Source organism: Barbatula barbatula (assembly GCF_947034865.1).
Source record: "Barbatula barbatula genome assembly, chromosome: 9".
Lineage (NCBI taxonomy): Eukaryota > Metazoa > Chordata > Actinopteri > Cypriniformes > Nemacheilidae > Barbatula > Barbatula barbatula.
The window spans coordinates 5,881,818-5,898,531 of record NC_136772.1 but is presented as its reverse complement, the minus strand read 5'-3'; the positions used below and the strand labels follow the sequence as shown (position 1 = coordinate 5,898,531).

The 16,714-nt window shown below is 38.8% G+C and overlaps 1 protein-coding gene across 1 annotated transcript in view; it reads left to right on the top strand.

Annotated features, from left to right (window-relative positions):
- Positions 1 to 16,714, top strand: part of slc49a4 (solute carrier family 49 member 4) — a 40,749-nt gene that overhangs the window by 11,580 nt on the left and 12,455 nt on the right. Inside the window, exons 3-8 of the mRNA XM_079464728.1 lie at positions 895 to 1,163; positions 2,535 to 2,664; positions 6,621 to 6,729; positions 9,199 to 9,266; positions 12,927 to 13,054; positions 14,862 to 15,044. Of these exons, the coding sequence (XP_079320854.1) occupies positions 895 to 1,163; positions 2,535 to 2,664; positions 6,621 to 6,729; positions 9,199 to 9,266; positions 12,927 to 13,054; positions 14,862 to 15,044 (887 nt within the window). The remainder of the gene's footprint in view (positions 1 to 894; positions 1,164 to 2,534; positions 2,665 to 6,620; positions 6,730 to 9,198; positions 9,267 to 12,926; positions 13,055 to 14,861; positions 15,045 to 16,714) is intronic.

Here is a 16,714-nt window from a genome sequence, read left to right as displayed (position 1 = left end):
ATGGGGTACTTAATCTGAAAAAAGGTTAACGGTGATCAGAGAGCTTACATGTCATATGTTTAAAGCTTGAAGTATCCAAATTGTGAATATATCTTCCAATCACAATGACAAGAAATCAGTACTCGGTATCGTCGCAAAAATTCTGATCGGAGCATCCCTACAACTGTACAGAGCAACGATATTGATCGCTTTGTTTTTTATGCTTCATTTATTTTAAATCTTGTTTTAATACCATTATTTGACCTCAGTGGTTGATTGACAGGTGCGTAGACGGTCCTTAAAGGATGTGTATGCCCAAGCAAATGCACTTTTGAGCCGATTTCAAATGTAGTATGCCATCAATTTTCTCCCTCCACTGAGTGCATCTTCACAGCTACTTTTTACAACCCCTCAGACAATTTTTTGACAAGCCCGAGTCTAGAAATTGGCATCTTTGCCAACACAAGAATAGAGCATAAAACAGTCTGTTCAGTTCTTGACAATTGCAAACTAGAAATGTCTGATACAAGAAACCCTTAGATCTATTCGACGACGATTACTGTCAAGCAAAAAGATCATTTCGGTCTGCTTTTGTGCATTTGTGCTGTAGAAAATGGAACGTGTTTCCGTCTTGCTCTCTATCTCTGCCTGTGTTCAGGATCTATCCCGGAGACAAGCACTGCAGCGTTTATTCAAACGGTTAGGGTATTCGATCCTTCCCGCTGGGACCCGGTCTTTCTCTCTCACAGATAAAGCTCTTTTGTTTCCCCTGCAATCTAAACCAAACCTCACCTATCATAGATATGTAGGGTACAGTGTGTGCTTTGACAAAATTATGTATTCTATATGAAACCGTTTTAGGAACGGTTCCCTGTTCTGCTTTAAGTCTTTTTTGTGTGTGTTTTTTATCTACAGGTTAATTCACGGAGGACAACTTCTGAATGGTTTAGCTGGTCCTACTATTATGAGTGCTGGTCCTCTCCTATCTACCACTTGGTTTGGTCCAGATCAAAGGGCCACAGCCACCGCTATCGCCTCACTGATCGGGTATCTGGGGTCAGCCGGAGCCTTTTTGATTGGTCCGTTGGTCGTCCCCGCGCCCAACGAAACCCATATAGTGAGCGGCACCATCCACTGGGACCAGAACCACATTAAAGACCGTATACAGTTTGTTCTGTACACAGGTGCGCTTCTGTCTGCCACGAATCCACAAACACTATTATTCTTAATCAATAGTAAATTATTCTTTACTTTTGCCCAACAACAGAAAAGCAATCACTCGAAAGCAATCCATGCCGCCTCTCCAAATACCACAATCAAATGTCTTAACGTCTTTTGCATTCACCTCTCAATAAGGGCTGGCTCGCATTGTTCTGCTTAACTGATTCAGAAAATTAAAACATTTAGGAAGAGAGAGAAGTCCTGCCCAATGATAGATTGATATGCTGACTGTGGTTAAGTTAAAAGACATTGCCATACTTTCTCGCGGGCTGGAACGGTATAGAATTGCTGGTGGCTTAGAGGTCAATGAGAAATTTAGTGCAACATTGAGCATCAAGATTCAGCCACATGCATCAGATTTGGAAAAGCTCCTTGAAGAAAAACTTTTGAGGCGGCAATGGTCTGCCCGGCCTAATGGAACCATTAGAGAGGGGCGGAGCAATGGCTAGGGGGCTGATGTTATATACAGTGCAGAATCTGTCATCCGGTGGAGTTTTTGCTATATGGTAAGCAGCTCTTTGAGACTTTCAGTGGGCAAGTCTTTCTGTTATTTACATGAGAGCAACCAAAAAGCATCGCCTGTCAAAAATGTGGCTGCGCTTACTGAAAAATACTGTTACATGTGATCTTCTAATGCATATTCATATGAATATAAATAAGTATTTCCAGCTAAAACTGCAATCTTGATACAACATGTTACTGTAATCTAAAATCATTCATATTCCAATATAAAACAGGACCCCTAGCCAGGACTCCTTGATTAACTCGCACTATATGACAAAAAGGGGAGATTTATAGAAATGACTTAGTTTTGAAATTAACCAGCTAAAAGTGTGGGTCCTGTCCAAGGGTACCGCACTTACTTTATCATATGGACAGAGTCCAGTAGAAGACAAGAGAGATTTAGGAACTCAACCCGTGTTAGATCGTAAGGCTTTGAGATACTGTCTGCGAAAAAGGTTTTTCCTTGTCCTTTGCTACAGCTACTACGACGTAGCACTGGATGGGCATATTGGAAATCTGGGGCTTTGCATGGGCTCGGGTTAATGAGCTGATCAGTTGTTTCATTGTGCATTTCCTCCCTCTCGAGGGTTGTAATAAATCTGCTCGACTCATGTTTAACTCCAGATTAATGTGAGCCATCTAATCACCGTTAATGATGTTGGTTTGAATACCACCCTCTCTGTCTCTCTCATTAATATGAATTTATTGTCTTAAAATTGCACCGAAATGCCAAACATGTTAAGCTCTTTTTCTAATTAACCCAGATGGATTTTAGTCCGAAACCTTAGAATCTTCACGATGAATGATGTTGTGCGTTCGTGAACTTTCAGAGTTCGGCATGGTCGCTGTACTTTTCGTGGCTGTCCTCTTCTACTTCCCGTCCAGACCTCCCATTCCTCCCAGCGTGGCAGCGGCCAGCCAGCGTCTCAGCTATAGGAGCAGCATCTGCAGACTTCTGAGGTATCATTGACTCTCATGTCTTAATAGTTACAACTGTTTTATAAGAAGATCCAAACTTGTCAAAAGTCACTTTTGAACAATCCAATGTGCATGGAGTTGGAGGTATAGTGGAAAGCAACATTTGTATTCATTTATTATTTTTAAGAACAATGATTTCTATTTGTTTACAGGTTGAACTCTTGAATCACATTGTCTCTTGTCTCTCCGATAATACACACATTTTTTAAGATCCTTTTTCCCGCCTCCTAATTATATAGGACAACCTCGGATGTCTGGATCAAAAGTTGCAAAAAGATGTCAAATTGTCAAGAAAAAAGGAACCCCTTATGAATTACAGTGTTCATTGTCATCCAAGACACATTATATATCATTCTAACTTGCAATGGCGTGAGAATTATTTCTTTTGTGAGTGGACTGTTCCCCCGGATATACTTACAATACTTACTGTATATAAAATAACAGATTTGGATGATAAATATCAGTGTTCCCCATTGGCTTTCACCAAGCGATCTCATTTTGTGTATCTATTTAGAAGTTTAACTACTGCTAATACAAAAGAGAGTCTTAATGAACTGGGTCTAGTCATTTTTCCACTCGCCATATGCCGTGGTTGTCATTTAATGCACATCAGAGATGAAATCCTGTCCCGGATGATTCATTTCCAAGCCTGATGATGGCACACGCTGGCCATCCTTAATAAAGAAAATGTCCTGATCATGGACATGCTGATACCAAGGCCGGTCTGACCAGTGTGGCACGGTTTTAAACGCAACCCGGAGCCCTCTCAAAAACGTTTATATTTGCAGATTCTCAGATCAGAGGCAGACAGCCCTGTTTGAATGTGTTTTTTGCATCGCCTCTAAGGTAATTGGCTGAAATCTGTGGGCTGGAATGGACTGTTGAGCATCCACTGTTAAAGACTAAAACTGCCAACAGTTCAACCCCTCTGAGACACTTCCACACAACTTTCCCAGCAACTCTCAGTTGCATGAACTTACAAAAGTCTGAGAACAAAAATGAATGGATGCCCTCACAAGCTGGACATTCCATCGCCCCATTTAGACAGTCATGCTGTCTGGAGCACACCGATAGGCAGCATTCCAACGGCTGTCTCACGTTTTATCCGAATGGATCCGTAGTGGAGCTTTGTAAAGCATCTGGTCTACTGGGATTGTTCATTGGGTACCGACTAGGGTCGTTTGATTGTGATAATGGGTCTCATTTACTGTCTATTTTTGCATATAGGTTGTACTTGTAGAATAGCTGTTATTATCAACTCAAACGACACGTCCAAAAATTTGGAATGAGTCAATTAGGAATTGAATAACTAAGTGTCCTGTGGTGACCCTCAAGTTTCTCTTACAGCCTTATTTTAGTATGGCTCATTTGTGCCTGTTTCTCCCACAGTTGCAGAGAACATCATTATTTCATTTGGCCTTTACTGGAACCATTATCTAGGGTTTGATTACTATGGAAACAGAAAAGATGGAACAGTATAAGTATTGATAGACTGTGATAGAGGAAAACGGCCATGTCTTGCTGAATCTTCATCCTGTGGTATTAGATCTCAACAGGCCCTGCCAAGGACAAATGACACTTAGCTGATGGCACTGCTAGTTCCCCCAAAACTTTTAAAAGACTGAATAAAGAGTCTCATATCCTATAATCTAAATAAGCTCTTGGTGAGGAATAAAGGTGCATGGATATCTATTTTCCCCCACTGCGAGGTTAATGAAACAGGTACAGTTGCGAGAGAGGATATTTCATCAAGAGTTTCTTTTATGATTGCCCTTTTTAAAGACACCAAAACAGACCATGAAAGCAAGCCTTCTCTGAACACTGTAGATCCCTTCGAACACAGGGCTTTATACCTGAAGCACAGATTATTGAATTATTTATTCGTGTGAACGTTTTGCTTATTCGTTCCCTCGATTTAGGTAAATCGCGCGCACGTATTATTAATTCGTTCCCTCGATTTACGTTAATCGTGCCCACGTTTTATTCATTTGTTCCCACAATTTAATGAAACCATCGGTATTTTACTAATTTGGACGTTGCTACTGTTATGGACAGAGAAACTTTAATTGATATATATTTGGAGCTGGTATTGCCCCTTGCCCTCAATATGCGATGCAGGTGCCTTGTTGTAGGTTAGGTTTTGGTATCATGAAATTGAGTAGCCTAAACCCCCCTGGGTGCCGGTCAGAGCACATATAACGAAGAGACAGGTTGGTTGGTTTTATATAGTGTATTGGAGGCAGATGATGTCCAACATCAAGTATCAACATCAAACAGTATCCTCACAGGCAGAGATATCCGTTTAGTTTCTTTCTTCAATGACTAGTACCTTGAGAACACTTGTGCCAATACGATCAGATAATGAAAATATAAACTTAAATATGAACTATAAACTTCTGCCCCAGCCCCAAACTCAAAAGTTTGGCATCTATGTATAGCTTAGAATTTTCAGTTTTGGGGTCATTTACTCTCCATAACATCATTACAGCGGTAAGCCAATAGAAAGCATTAAAACAAACCTGTATCTTCATAATAACGGCCTGCTACAGCGCCTCTGATGGACAAACTTTAAGGGGATTTTACCAAAATTTCGATTGTTTTTTTTTAGAAACCTCAGATTCCAGACTTTCAAATAGTTGGTCCTATCCTATCAAAAATGGAAAGCTTATTTATTCAGCTTTAAGATGATGTATAAATGGTTTTGTGGTCCAGGGTCACAATTATTTGTAGTGACACGAAGATATTTTGCAGCTGGCACTTTTCATGTATCTTTCGAGTATAGAACAGAAATTGAAACTTGAAAGCAATTCTTTTTTTACATATGGAAAAAATATGTGCTAAAAAAAGTATTTGAGCCTTATGTGGTCAAGCCAAATGGTGTTCTCATTTTATATTTGGGGATATAGAAATTTTCCTTCGGTAAATATTAAACATGTTATTGTGTAAAATTGCTAAATTATATATTTATAATTTATAATTTTCAGTTAAAGAAGTAGTTTATCCTACAGGGTTAATATTTTAAATATATAAAACACTAAAGTAAATGTAATTGCTAACAGGTTGCTCTTTCATAGCTCATTTGTATTTTAAGTATCAATTAGTCTGTATAGCCTCTCCTTGAATTAAAAATGGAAAGAAATTAGGCTATTGTTAAAATTCACTTATAATGTTGAGGTTTAAAATGAATTTGATAAATAAAATCATCTGGATTTGGGTAGATTTGATAAGAATTTGTTTTAGTTTATATTAAAATCTTCAATAAGGGTGATTTGTAATTGGGTTTGGAGTTATTGAAGGGTGGCCAGAAGGCTCACATAAGAACGGAAAGTACTTCTCACCCTGTTTCATGCTCAACCACAGCAAACCCTTGTTAGCGAGTCACATAGATAATGCCATTACAGAGTATTGAAGTATTTTCATTGTGCCTTACAATCCCGTGGACACAGTTCTTATATTATGCATAGCTTTGCTGAACAGGTTTTATTTGATTAGATGTTGTTTAGATAATGTGCACATTTTTTATTTCTGTTTCCTAGGTTATTCAGACACAGAGAAACATGTTTTGTTAAGCTAACTCAAAGAATGGAAAGCAAAGCCGTTGCAGCAAGACATGTCTTTATCCCAGCATTTAACCTGATATCCGCTTCTGCTATCAATTCTGTGCATTTTATCTTCTCAGAAGACCTTTATCTCTGTCTCTAGGCTTCAGGGTAGGATAAATGTTTGGTGACTGGCTTGAAAGTATAGGAAGGAAACTCGGAAGTCTTTGAGATTCCAAAGTTGCACGAGGTTTGATGTTAATCTTTATGACAGCTCGGCAAGATCCTTTCCTCCTTCAAAGATGGGTGGCGCGTGCAGTCGAAAGATGCAGCCTTCAGGTAGTTTGGTAGCATTCTATTGCTATCAGTTTTCATCAGTCTTAATCTTTGATTTTTCAGCAACATGCGGTTCCTGATGATAGCGCTCGCCTACTCCGTGCCCACAGGCGTCATTGCCGGCTGGGCCGGCGTGTTGGATATGATTCTTACACCTGCCAAAGTTAACCAGGTAACCATTTCATTCTCCATATGTTACATGTTTAGGTAATTCAAATCATTTTAAAGTTTTAGAAGGGATGATTGATTTCCTGAAAATCCTCTGGGGGAACTTTTCCTTTCTGACATTGTTTGCCCACCCACGTATTATTTTAATGGTCCAATTTCGAGCTAATTGTAACTTGGCTTCCTGTGGGCAATGTGGTTTTCCTTGTGATGAAAGGAGCAGTTTGGAGATTGTTTAAAAAGATTCCTTTTGTGTGCGACAGAAAGTCATAACTGGTTTGAAGTGATATAAGGGAGAGTAAATGATGACAAAGTTTCCATTTTCGTTTGAATTAACCTTACCTTAAAGTGTAATGAACCAACTTTAATTTCAATCCCCTCCGAGTTAACCTAATGCTCAAGCTAATAAAGATTTTATTATAGTTAGTTTTTTAATTAAACTACTCAAGGATTTTATGAATGAATCTGAGTGCAGGCAGTGCTTTTCAATGTGTTATAGGGCTAGGCTTCGCTACACTATTATCATGGCCAGAAGAATGTATGATATATATTCTGACAATTTATGACAATATTATAATGATATCTGTTAAAATAATAAATAAACTATAATAATAATAATGCTATAAGTCAAGCTAAGCTTGGTTTTCATTTGATTTAACCAATGTTTGTCTTTTCTATACAAAAAACCTGGCAGTCTTGTATTTTCCTGTATTTTTTAATATATTCACATGATGATAGGCCTCTTCACACATACTCTCAAGCAGATCTCAGAAACCAATCATACATACATGCTTAAGATGCTTTTATTTGCATACTCACAATCTACCCCATGTTTAATGGGCCAGCCACGGCTACATGAGATGAGCTCTCCACCTCCGAGTTTCTGATTCTTCACATCCTCCTCACATTTGCATCTGAAATGTAAGGGTTATGGGCCAAAGCAATCGGGCAACATTCTAGGGCTTGCTGAATTACTTGTGGATATAAAGTCTCCACGTTTTTTTTAGTTTCATTTTAAGGTAACTAGGTTATATAAATTAAGATAGCAGGTTATTCCTATTTTTGCACAACGTCGTGCCGTCGTCATTGACCGTTTAATATAAATCTCCATATTCACCCTAAAGTCTCCGTTGCAGTTACATAGCAATTGAAACCGTAGGCCACAAGCTTTTTTGACTCATTTGAGTGTTTCACTCTTGTTGGCAGGATCTTTTAAAAGTCAGAAGTGCTTTTAGACAGGCTTTCCAAGATTAGTTTATGCATGAACCAAAACTAGATTAACTGAAAATTGTGAAGGAAGGATATTACAGTTCAAGGGAATGTTGAATTGGTAATCCTCAAATGTTCTTATGTTAAATGTTTCTGTTAGGTTTTATTGCAATAAATTTAGCCCGAGTCGCTTTACCCTCAGACGTGCAATGCATATCTTGGTATTCAGAAACGGCTAGATGGAGCTAAACGCCATCTGCCCATCAACTGTCCATAAAGCCCTGAGGCTGTAAGTACGTAGAGCGGTACGACAATTATTGGCATCATTTAAACACAAGACATTGATCACGCTTGTCTAATAGCTTCATTAATAGATAGTGGCCATTAGGCCTGCGCACACTAGCTGTGCACTGATGAGGAAGACATCTTTTGCCCTTGGAAGTCACTAATCGAAGTCAGCTTGGAAACATGACTAAAACTTAAGAATTGTATTTGTTTTGTTTTATTAAAGGCTTTGAGATGTATTTATTTATTTTTGTTTATTTACTTACTGTCTGGCATCCGAAATTTTGTTATCACTAAAATTTGTTATTGTTTGCAATAGCTTGACTAAGTGAGAAAGTTGGCGAGGGATTATGTGCCATTGTGTGTTGTTGACATAAAATAAACCATAAATCTTTAAAACAACATAATCAAATCTAACATGTTGCACTGATGGAGATTCCCGACAATAAATAGCATAATTTATTATACAATCAGTCTAATAATAAAAGGTATTTGTGTGGTTAGAAATGTATAGTAAACATTTATTGTTCAACTATAGTTCTAATGTAAAACAAATCTCTTTGCCGGAGCAAAATCTTTGTTTAAAAATAAACTAAATGATCAAAAACTCACTAAAACATATCGATCATTTTGTATCATTATACATTTGCATGCTTAATATTGCGATTAGATGCGAGGAGCTTGTTTTGAAGTCTTTCTTTAAATCTTTCACGAATGCCGTGGTTGACATCAGCCGCGTCTCAAACGGGACCATCTGTCTTGTGAGGTCTGCCGTTGAACCCGAGTGCTCTTGGCCCTCTTCAAAGACACATTCGTGGGCAGCATGATGCATGGCAGTTTATTCTGCCGTCTGATTGACATTGTTGCTCACACTGCAGACGCCCCTGGCTTCACTCTCTGTCTAGCTGCTCCTTGAATGCTGTCCAGCATCACAAGCAGAGAATAATCCCTGGTGATCAGATCTTTCTCTGCTCTCTCACAGGTGGATGCCGGTTGGATTGGGTTCTGGTCCATTGTGGGAGGCTGTGTATTTGGTGTGGCCATGGCTAGGTATGTGATGCCATTACTGTTGACTTTACGTCTGACAGAAGCATGTGACACTTAAAACCATTCAGGCTTATGAAATGATTTCTTTTCAGTATATGTTTATTTCCTACCATAATGAACTTATTTTATATTTAAGTATTGATGTTCAAATGGGAAATAGATAACTTTTTTTTTATTTTTAACATAAGCAGCAATCTTCAGTTTTCTCACATTCATGATGATTTGTCACGTTTTTAGAAAGTGGTATTAGGGGGTTGTGTAATTTTGTTTGAATTGTTGTTTTATATATTTAATCGACTTTTATTTTATATGTACATTTAGTTTGAACAATTTTGTTAAGTGCATTTGTCTTTTTGTTATTTATTTATTATTCTTAGTTATTTCGTTTTAGGTTTTTTTTTCAGCCCTAGTTTACTGTAGTTAACTGTAGTTTTTTCATTAATAACTTAGGCCTATTTAGGTTTAATCCTTATGCAGCATATTTTACTTTTAAAATTATATTTAGGCCCATATTTGATTTGATGTCAATTTAAATAAATATTTTAAAGAGATAGTTCAACCGAAAATAAAAATAATTAACCCTCATATTGTTTCAAATCTTTGTAAATGTATTTGTTCTGCTGAACACAAAAGAAGATATTTAGTAGAATGTAAGATCTCATCCCCCATTTATTGCCATAGTAGGGAAAATAAATACTACGGGAGTCAATGGGGGAAGAGATCTGTTTGGTTACTGACATTCCTCCAAATATCTTCCCTTGTGTTTAGCAGAACAACTCCATTTATAAAGTTTTGAAACAATCTGATGGTGAGTAAATGACAGAATGTACATTTTTGGGTGAACTATACCAGAAACAGCTTTCGTTTTAGTTGACGATGATTATTCTGGGGCACGAGTCATTCTTAATATTCAAAAGAGCAAAATCTGGGTATGGCTGTAAGAGTCATAAATATTTTTGGTTTGTTTTCCTGTTTTGGCTACATCTGTTAAAAGCCATCTGTTAATTTGACATAACTTTCATGACAATAATGCTTAGAGTTTACTTTAAGTTTTCAAATGTTTATTGTGTCTGTGTCCAAAGCAACAAGGCATGAAAAATCGTGTTCATTTTTGTAAAGAGAGGCTGATGAGAATTTGCTTTGACTGTGACAATGTTTTGGCCACGTTTTTTCAGGGAGGCTTGGATCCTCCCAGATCCCAAAGCTAATTTACTCTCTTCCTCCTAATTTATTGAAATTAGTGGCTGAAAATGCAAATGAAACGCTCATGTCACAAGATGATTAAGAGAGAAAAGCAAACTTTTGTTTGATAGTTGTCGTCCCTGATGGTTAAATGTTTGTAGGAAGCCGTGATCTGAACATCCAGACGGGTTTTGCGTTTTAAAGACATTTTAATCAGGCAAACTCTGTTTAATCATATGCCGCATTGGTTTTGGGGTTAGGACAAGCTGTTACATTAGTGACAAAGCCAGTTAAAACACCAGCGATGGCCTACGAGCTGCTCTACTCTTGTGTGGTATTCAAATGAGTCGTGAGCCGCAAGATAAATTGGGATTGATACAGCCGATTAAAGAATGCGAACACCCCGACTCTTGTTTCCGCTCTTTCACATGTTTACATTTACATTTATTCATTTGGCAGATGCTCTTATCCAAAGTGACTTACAAGTAGTAGAGCATATAAACATTTTGTCAACACGCTAAACAGCACCGTTGCTACTAGGAGGATTAAAGCTGGAGTAAGCAAGGGAGGGAATGAATAACAAGATGGTGTTCTTTTAGACACCAGACATGGACGGTTATTGGTTAGTCAAATAACTACACTTATGTTTTGAGTTTTTTTCTAATAGATGTGAAGGATGCTGCAGTCCGGGGGAGGCTGGCAGTTCATTCCATCACAGGGGAACCGTGTTTGCTTTTGTCAGTTGCCTTGTTCTTTTGGGAGAGAAGCTAAGAGAAGCAACAGATGCCTGATTTCTCTCCGCAGCAGCCGGTCCTTCACGGTGCTAATAGTGGTTGTTTGGTGTGTGATCTCTCGGTAATGGACCCCTTTGAGTTACGGGGTCCCTGCACCCTCCCTGCGACGCGAAACATGAGGATAATGCGTTAACGTGAGTTATTATACGCCATCTTCTCTCTGTCGCAGCCCTTTGGGTCATGTCCACGCTTGAGAAAAATGGATGCATTAAAATTGAGCTGCAGGGGCGATGGCCACACATTCTAATTGATGTCATTCCGGAGGTGGATATAATGGCCGACATCCTCGTCAAAGACACGTCCTCATTCGTCGTTATGGCGGTTTTAGCCCAGAAGGGATGAATCATAAGAGTCTGTCTCCGCGGGTCAATTAATGCTTTGCGCCGTGAGGTATGCTGAGCAGTTGGGCAGACGCTGGGACGCCTGACAAACCGTTGCACAGATTGTAATTGTCAGACAGCACTTGGGAAGTAGGGGTCACATTGCTTTTTTGTTATGCTCGTGGGGGTTTGTTATCCTGTAGGATACAGATGCTTCTATTTTGCTGTAGGAATGTGCGATTAGCAAAAGGGTTAAACAAAGCATAATTTTAGTTGTTTTATATCGATATTAGCCTGAAGCTGCAATGTGTATCTTTGGTCTCCGTATCTTCATCCATGTTTGGCTAAAAAAATTGGAGGTTACTTTATATACTTATCTTCACATGGGGTACATCAGATGACGTCAAACTGACATTTCCTTGAAAATTGATCCCAGCAGCTTAAAGGGAAAATTCTGTCATCATTTACGCTTCCCCGAAGTTTATTAAACCTGTATGACTTTATTTCTTCTGCAGAACACAAAGGAAGATATTTAGAAGAATGTTGGAAAACGAAAACCATTGGTCCCCATTAACTTGCAGTGGCATTGTGCGCATACAATAGAAGTCTATGGGGACCAAATGTGTTTTGTTACCAACACTCTTCAAAATATATTTTGTATTTTGCAAAAGCAAGCAAGTCATACAGGTTTAAGATGTCAAGAAGGTGAGTGAATGATGACATCTGTTTAAATTTGGGATTCATTTTTTATAATCGTACTGTTGCAAATCAGGAAGAAGTGGACGGTTTTGACCTGTGATTTTTATGAATCACCTCAGTAATTGATTTTATTTATGTTTTGTTCCAGATTATAGTTTTACCTTGCTGTTAGGTACATTTAACATCCATATCACATGAACCCACCCTTCTCTCTCCTCTCTCATCTTGTCTCCTCCCCAAAAAGCATCAAAAGCCCATAATTCTAAAGTCTTTTGCAGCTTTGACAGAAAAATATCAGCCAGCTCCTCCGCAAAGTGCTATTATGACAGGTTTCATCTCTGTTGTGGAGAAAGGTGATAAAGAACATGCCCTAGAGAGACTGCTGTATCTCCATCATGTCAGAGGCATTGATACCTTCCTGATACATGGCGAGAAGAAACGGTGCGAAAATCTTTGTCAGCGCTGATGAAGTTAGCTGCGGCTCAAACATGTTTTTGAACTTAATGTTTTTGAGGTTCAGAAATATTACCGAACGTTTTCTGCTCTCTGACGTCGTCGCCGAGAATAACCTCTGTGAAGTTGCACATTGCATATGCCTTTAATTTAGTTTGTTTTGTTCTATCTGTTTGAGCTGAGATTAAGCTTTTGCTCTTGTTTTTTGCCCTCAGGTTCGCTGACTCTATTCGAGGAATGCTGAAGCTCATTCTGGTGCTCATGTTTGCCGGGGCGTCCTTGGCGGCCACCTGGTTCACTCTCACCTGTCTAAGCAGACTCACCCACTTGCCCTCCACTAAAGGTACGGTGTGTTGAAAAGACAGCATGTTCTGCCTCGCGCACATCCGCAAACCCGATGCCCGCTGGGAGTCTGCCAGTCGAGCCGCGGCATAGACGAGCTGCAATTTTATCGGTTAGAAGGAGCCTGAGGAACTCATTAATTCCTGATCAGTGAAGGGAGAAAGAGAGTGGAGCTCCAGAGAAGCCAGTCTGAAACAAACATATGCCCCATAGATCAGCCAGCTCAAACATTTCCATCTATTATCATTTTATGGTTGGCACCTGACTTTTTTTATCTGTTTCCTCCCAGAATTGCTGGCAGACTGAGCTCACAGGCTCTCGGGCCGGCTCTCCATCTGGCGTGATGTTATACCACGCACGCGTGCCGTCGCCAATCCGTGGCTTCCCGCATTCTCTCGTGATTCATATCGCTTGCTAATGAACACAAGGCTGTGTTTTGCCAAAATCAATTCATCAGAACTTATTCTAGCTGATTGTGAATCGCACTGGAAGCGTTAAGAAGGGAATAATTGACAAAAGACCTTCGGCTGCCGTCACGGCTGCATTATCACCTCGGGCGTGCGTTAAATTTTCAATAATTTAACAGTGCTGACATCCTTTCTTCGACTTAAACCCTCATATATGTATGTTAACCTGCTTTTTTTTGGCAAGTTGTGAAATGAATCTCCACCTCCAGACAGATACAGATATGTATTGTGCATCCGATACGTTTTCATAGTTTTCTTGCAGATTTTTTTTGCGAACACTCTACTAATAATATATTTAAATACATTATTTAATGTTCACCGGAATTATTATATAAGAAATTATCGCAGACATCCGGCCATGACCATATTACCACCGTAGATGTACATTAAATTGTATTAATTATTTAAAAAATAAAGCATTTCAGCAGTTATGTGCCAGTATTTGTGGGAAATACACATTTGTGTATTTATCTGAGGACAATATTCAAGTTTTCTGAAAAGAAGTGCATTGCCATTAAGATTTTATGGGATGCTGAAAGGAGGGGTTGCTTTCATTCATCAAATTTACTTTACAAATGTATTTAAGCGTAATTTTTTACCGTAATGTTACAAATCACTTTCTGTTTTAAATGAATACTTTGTTCTTCAAACTGTATTTTCATCAAAGAATGACACATTCCTTGTGTAGCACTTTTCATAGATATGAATTGCTACTTCTACAAACCTTACAATGAACCATAATTCACTATAACAAAAACAATTTCCTTGAAAATTTGTAATTATTTAAAACGATTAATAAAATAATACTATTTATTTACCATGTAATCTTTACATTTTATAGCCATTCATGATAAAAATAGGAATAAAAAAGAATACGAATATATTAAATGATTCTCTTGATGTGCGGCAGCACCGTCATCTCTTCTCAATAACTGAAGAAAATACATTTTATTGTGATTTCCACACTTCATTAAGCAGTACAACCATTTTCAATTGTGCTAATAATAAAAAGGTTTCTCTGGTAACCAAATTAGCACATTAGAATGATTACTTAAGGGTGAAGTGACGGTGTTTGCTTAGTTGACCTGAGTAATGGGGTTTGCGTCACAATTTTAATTAAAATCTTTTTAGTAGATCTTTCAAAAGCATAAAGATTTTAAAATTGTTGTTTTGTGCTTCCGTTTTAATCTTAAAAGCTTACTAGCTCAAAAGAATATAATATTCAAAAGGATATAGCCCCCCGATATGCAATTGTAATACATGCGTGTCTTTTTGTGTTGTTCAGGATTATAGTGATCTGGAAATACATTGAGGTTCAGGTCTCTTTTTTTTCTCTTGTAGCCACTCTCTACGCCTCCTGTATCCTGGTCGGTATCTTCATCAACAGCAGTGTGCCCATATTCTTTGAGTTGTTCATCGAGACCGTTTACCCTGTGCCCGAGGGCATCACCTGTGGAGTGGTCACCTTCCTCAGCAACCTCTTCACTGGACTTTTGCTGTTTTGTCTTACATTTTACTTCACAGGTACTGTGATCGTTGCTTTACTTTATTTGCTTTTGTCTGCAAAGATTAGATAAATGTAAACAAGCGATCCTCAAAGTGCATTATGGGTATTCTCTAGTCATTGGGTGTACGTGGATGGAATGAATGCAACTGGTGTATTCTTCATGGATTTTGGACATCTTTATTGATTCTGAAAACCAGAAATAGTTCATACGAATTTTGGGTATGAATTTGTACACTGGTACATAGAGTTTGTGTCAGTCATTGTCCTTCATCTGAATGGCGATTAACCTTCACTGTACGACAGTCCTCATGAAAGAAAATATGCAGGCAGATTGACGTCCCCTCCTTTCTTGTTGTGGGAGTAGAAGATGCGAGCTGAATATTCATGAGATTTTTGACAGGTACCTTCAGCTTGGCAGCTGGATTGAGAGGGAGTCTATGATAGCTTTATTCTAGCTCTGCTACATCTTTTGCTATTGGTGGTATTGTTTTGTAAGGTTAACACAAAGTAAGGTTCAGTAAAAACCATGAACGCATTATAAACCAGTGTCGTATGTCATGTCTGTATAGCGACAAGAAGATTGCTTATAGATTGGGTTAGGGTTCAAGCATAACCATATGTAACCAGGAAGCGACACCCCAGCATCCTCATAGCAACACACTGTGGGTGGCGAATATTGCACGGGGCAAGCAGGTTGGTTACATTATGAATTATGTTTCAACCTTAGCCTGACCACTATTAAATCTGTAATACACTCATCTCTACATTCTTCCAGTGGTCTCGGCTGACAGGGGTCTGCGCTTTTACAAGCAAGCAGGTTGCTGGATGCCTCCCAGCTGTCAGAGAAGCCTGTGAAAATTCCCCCGTCTTCCTGTCAATCCCCTAGAGAAGATTAAACCGAGATGAGTGAGCTTACCTGGGCTCATCCCTTCAAATCTGATTGGGTTATCGGGTCCCAAATGAAGTCGTGAGATTCGTTTTGCTTTTGTGGGGCTGTCAAAGCCGCAGTGGTACTGCCAACAAAGCACTATGGTTAAAAATAACGTGGAAACGATGAGGTCTCTATACGTAGAAGGTTATTGCGTCGGCATTGCTATTGAATTGTGAACACTTTTGTGTCTGTTTAGGGCAACCAGCGTGTAGGCGCTGAGGAGATGATGGATTACTTGTTGTTTCATCAGAATCATCCAGCAATCTTTCACTGTCTCCGATGGCATACAGTAATAAGCTCTCTGCTCTTGAGCTGAAGAATGTCATTTTTGTTTCTGTGTGTAATACTTTCTTTCAGCCCTTTTTAATATGTACAGACACAATGTTCCCACAAGTCCAAACCAGCCGTCCAGGAAGGATGCGTAGGATGCTTAACGTTTAGTTGTATGAGAGAGCATCACTTTTGCGTTCACTTGTGGTTTTCTACGTCCGTGCGACACACCATCCCATTGAAATAAATAAGCCTCATTAAAATTAACAAGAGCAGAACGTTATTGTGGCGTAAATCATCTTTTAAACCATTTTTATGTAAATTGCGGCATTCACTACAATGTGTCAATTTGCATACGAATGGTTTTATGAACAATTTGCAAAAAAAATTGTCCTGCTCTGGTTTCGTAAATGAGACCCATTTGACTTGTACTGTTCTCTGACATAATATAAACTCCCATGTAGGCACCCTGCGGGCCAGCAAAAC